The sequence below is a fragment of the Fukomys damarensis genome, unplaced genomic scaffold (genome assembly GCF_012274545.1).
Source record: "Fukomys damarensis isolate Sample0158 unplaced genomic scaffold, DMR_v1.0_HiC HiC_scaffold_39, whole genome shotgun sequence".
In the NCBI taxonomy this organism is placed as follows: Eukaryota; Metazoa; Chordata; class Mammalia; order Rodentia; family Bathyergidae; genus Fukomys; species Fukomys damarensis.
In genome coordinates, this window is record NW_022900951.1 from 105,997,635 (window position 1) to 106,000,642 (window position 3,008).

Consider the following 3,008-nt stretch of genomic DNA (forward strand, 5'->3'; position numbering starts at 1 on the left):
CAGTACAGTAAGACTTTAGCAAAGAAGAAAAGTGCATTGGCAAGTAGATAGATGATTAAAACAGAAAAGGATATCTGTCATAAGCACTTTAGAAGACAATTATGGAGAACTTTTTTATTTTTTGTGTTAATCTGTGTTTGCTGAATTGTATATGATAAATGCCAGTTGCTTTTGTATTAAAAATGATCGTTGGGATTATTAAAATGTCTGTCACAGAGCCTGGGATTTAGCTCGGTGATGTCGCCGCCTGCCTCACAAGCACAAGGTTCCGGGTTCGATCCCCAGTGGAAAAATAAAATAAAATAAAATAATAGAATATCTCACAGATAATTCAGAAAGTGAGATAGTGTATAGGCATTGAATAAATGTGTTGAAGTAGACGTTTTCTGGGGGTGATGGCAGTAATAAGAGTGATGGTAGCAGAGGCAATGGCCGTAGAAGTGGTGACTGTGGGGTGACAGTAGTGCTAATGATGGCAGTGATGACTCTGGAGATACAAGTTGACCAGGAGGATTGGCCCAACCAGCAGAGAGATGGTCTCAGTTCTTGATTCTGGGTTCTGGTAAGCAAGTATAGGGCTTGAGCAGGCCACATAATGTCAAGTTGATCACCACCTCCAGGGAGATGGAGCAGAAGGCCTAGTGATGACTGACCTGAGATAAAAGGATAGGAACTTTTCTCTAATTGTTCAACCCAAGAGGTGCCTGCCTCAGAATCTCTGGAGACTGAAGCTGGGACTTCCTTCCTCCCTAGGGCCCGCCAGGGGCTGCGATTGCTGTAAGAGCAGGTCACGTGGCAGGGCTTCCTGTAGGCTGTTGCTGCCGGGTGTCCATGGCCCACAACCCCAAGTTGCCACTGCAGCAGTCAGAGTGGCAGCCAGAGGCTTGGTCCATGCTGAGCCCTCCGGAAGGTGCTGGTGAGGCTGAACAAGAGGCCTCCACATCTCAACACCTAGGAGAGCAGGGAAGGAGTTTCACCAGGGTAGAAGATCATGTTGCGCCGCAAGCCCTCCAATGCCAGCGAGAAGGAGCCCACTCAGAAGAAAAAGGTGAGGAGCATCTTTGGGAAACTCACTTTTTCTTTCCCTCCTGTGGGAACTTACTCCTTCCTTCCTCCTTCTTTCTCCACCCATCCCCTCCAAGACTCTTAGTGAGAAGAGCCAAAGGCCATATGTTGAGCCTGTGGTGAGTTCTATTCTCCCAGAGGGCAACAGGACATAATCCAAAGGTTAATAGAGTAACAAATGGCAAAAGAAAAATTTAAAAGTCTGAAATAACAGAGTTATGGGATAGAATCTTAGAAGTTTGGGGTTATCAAATTCAGTATACCACAATGTGATGAAGAATGAAAATTAAGGACCAGACACCTAAACTAGACTTCAAGAATTACAAAATACTCTGCTCAATTTGGAAACTTAACACTTAATTTTCTCTTTCCTCCACTGGTCTTGCCACTGCTTCTTCCTAAGTGTGGCCTCTCAAAAGCCATCTCACTCAAAGATGCCCACTGGGCCACCCAGCTAAGATGCTTCCAGGGCCTTCGCCCTTTGGCCAGGACCAAGACCCTGTTCACTGGGCTCAGCTCTGTTGTAGCTACCTAGGCCACTTTCGATAAGGCCTGCGGTGATTTCCAGACTCAGGAAAAGCCCTCCACCAACTGCGCTAAGATGCAGGGGGCTGTACAGTTTCTTCCCATGTGGGAAGAAAATGTTTGTGAGACATGAAAAATAAAGCCAGGAGATAGTGAGTAGGAGGGGAAGCCGAAGAGAAATAATTCAGTGGGAGAATTTAAAAAAACAGGATGGGAAGCAGCTGAGGTGTTCATCCTCCTGAGGCACACACAGGCCAGCCTAGAAGATCCCTTGAAGGCCATTGCCAGATCTAGATTTCTCTGGTTGGATTTGATTATAGCATGAGATTCTCCCAGTCAACCAGCAAGCTCACTTTGCACATCCAGTGAGACTATAGGACCATTCCAAGGCAGGAGGCCTGAACAAGGTCCATAAGACCTGGATGTAGCCCCATGTCTGGAGTCTCCAGGCCCTCACTCTACCCTTCTAGTTTTCCCTGGAGCTCAGCCCAGCTATACTATGGGAGAGTCCCCTTGTCAGGGGAACAGCTCCCAGGCAGAGACTGAGACAGCTGAGAAACTGAGCCCCAGGGCACTGGGGTGTGCATCCTGCCCTGTCTCTTGGGTCCTGAATGGCTGCCACTTCCGGCTGTACTCTCCCCCCACCCAGCTGCCTCTCTATGGTTGCAGTGATGGTGGACAGGGGAGGGAGGAGATTTGTGAATCTTCACACAGGGCCTGTCATCCTTGTCTAAACTTTGCACAGTGCTAGGCCCAGCAGACCTGCCATTGGCTGCCACTCCTCAGTGAGTGGGGCCACTTCCTCTTGCTCTCTGGCTCATGGGGGTAGGAAACAGAGACTGCTTTACAGACACTGCTAGGCCCAAAACCACAGGGGAGCTGAGCTGGAGGAAAGCGTCTGAGAAAGAGCTGACACTTTGATACTGAGATCCTGTATCACCTCAGATGAAGGTGCTCAAGGCCACACAAAAACCAGAAGTTTCCTTCTTTTTCCTCAGTTTCAATTATTCAGATTCTGTGTTTGGCAGGTGGGCCTCTAGAATCTTGTCCAGGCCTCCTCCAGGAGAAATAAGGCCCATGTGGCACTGTACAGTCTATATCCTTCAAAGAAGAGCAGTCCAGGCAAACCCCACTGTAGCCTTGCCAGAGCCTGTGCCAGCCTCCTGAGCCAGGATGAGCTTGCTTACATACCCTAAGCCCCATCCTGTGAAAATTCCATTGGAAAAGCCAAGCTTCCAGAAGGGAAAGACAGCATCTTTCTGAGACCTGGAGGCATTGACCCAGCACCATCATTGTTTGCACAGTGGCCATGGACAACTGAGGAGATACAAAGGCAAGGAAGACAAAAGGGCAAGGAAGGTCTCCCTCTCTCTCTCCTTCTCTCTCTCTCTCTCTCTCTCTCTCTCTCTCTCTCTCTC

General features: G+C 48.6%; 1 protein-coding gene across 1 annotated transcript in view; it reads left to right on the forward strand.

Annotated features, from left to right (window-relative positions):
- The first annotated feature begins 825 nt into the window (after positions 1–825).
- Sash3 (SAM and SH3 domain containing 3) overlaps positions 826–3,008 on the forward strand; it is a 13,425-nt gene continuing 11,242 nt past the window's right edge. Inside the window, exon 1 of the mRNA XM_010608011.3 lies at positions 826–1,048. Coding sequence (XP_010606313.1) covers positions 992–1,048 — 57 coding nt within the window. The 5' untranslated portion in view covers positions 826–991. The remainder of the gene's footprint in view (positions 1,049–3,008) is intronic.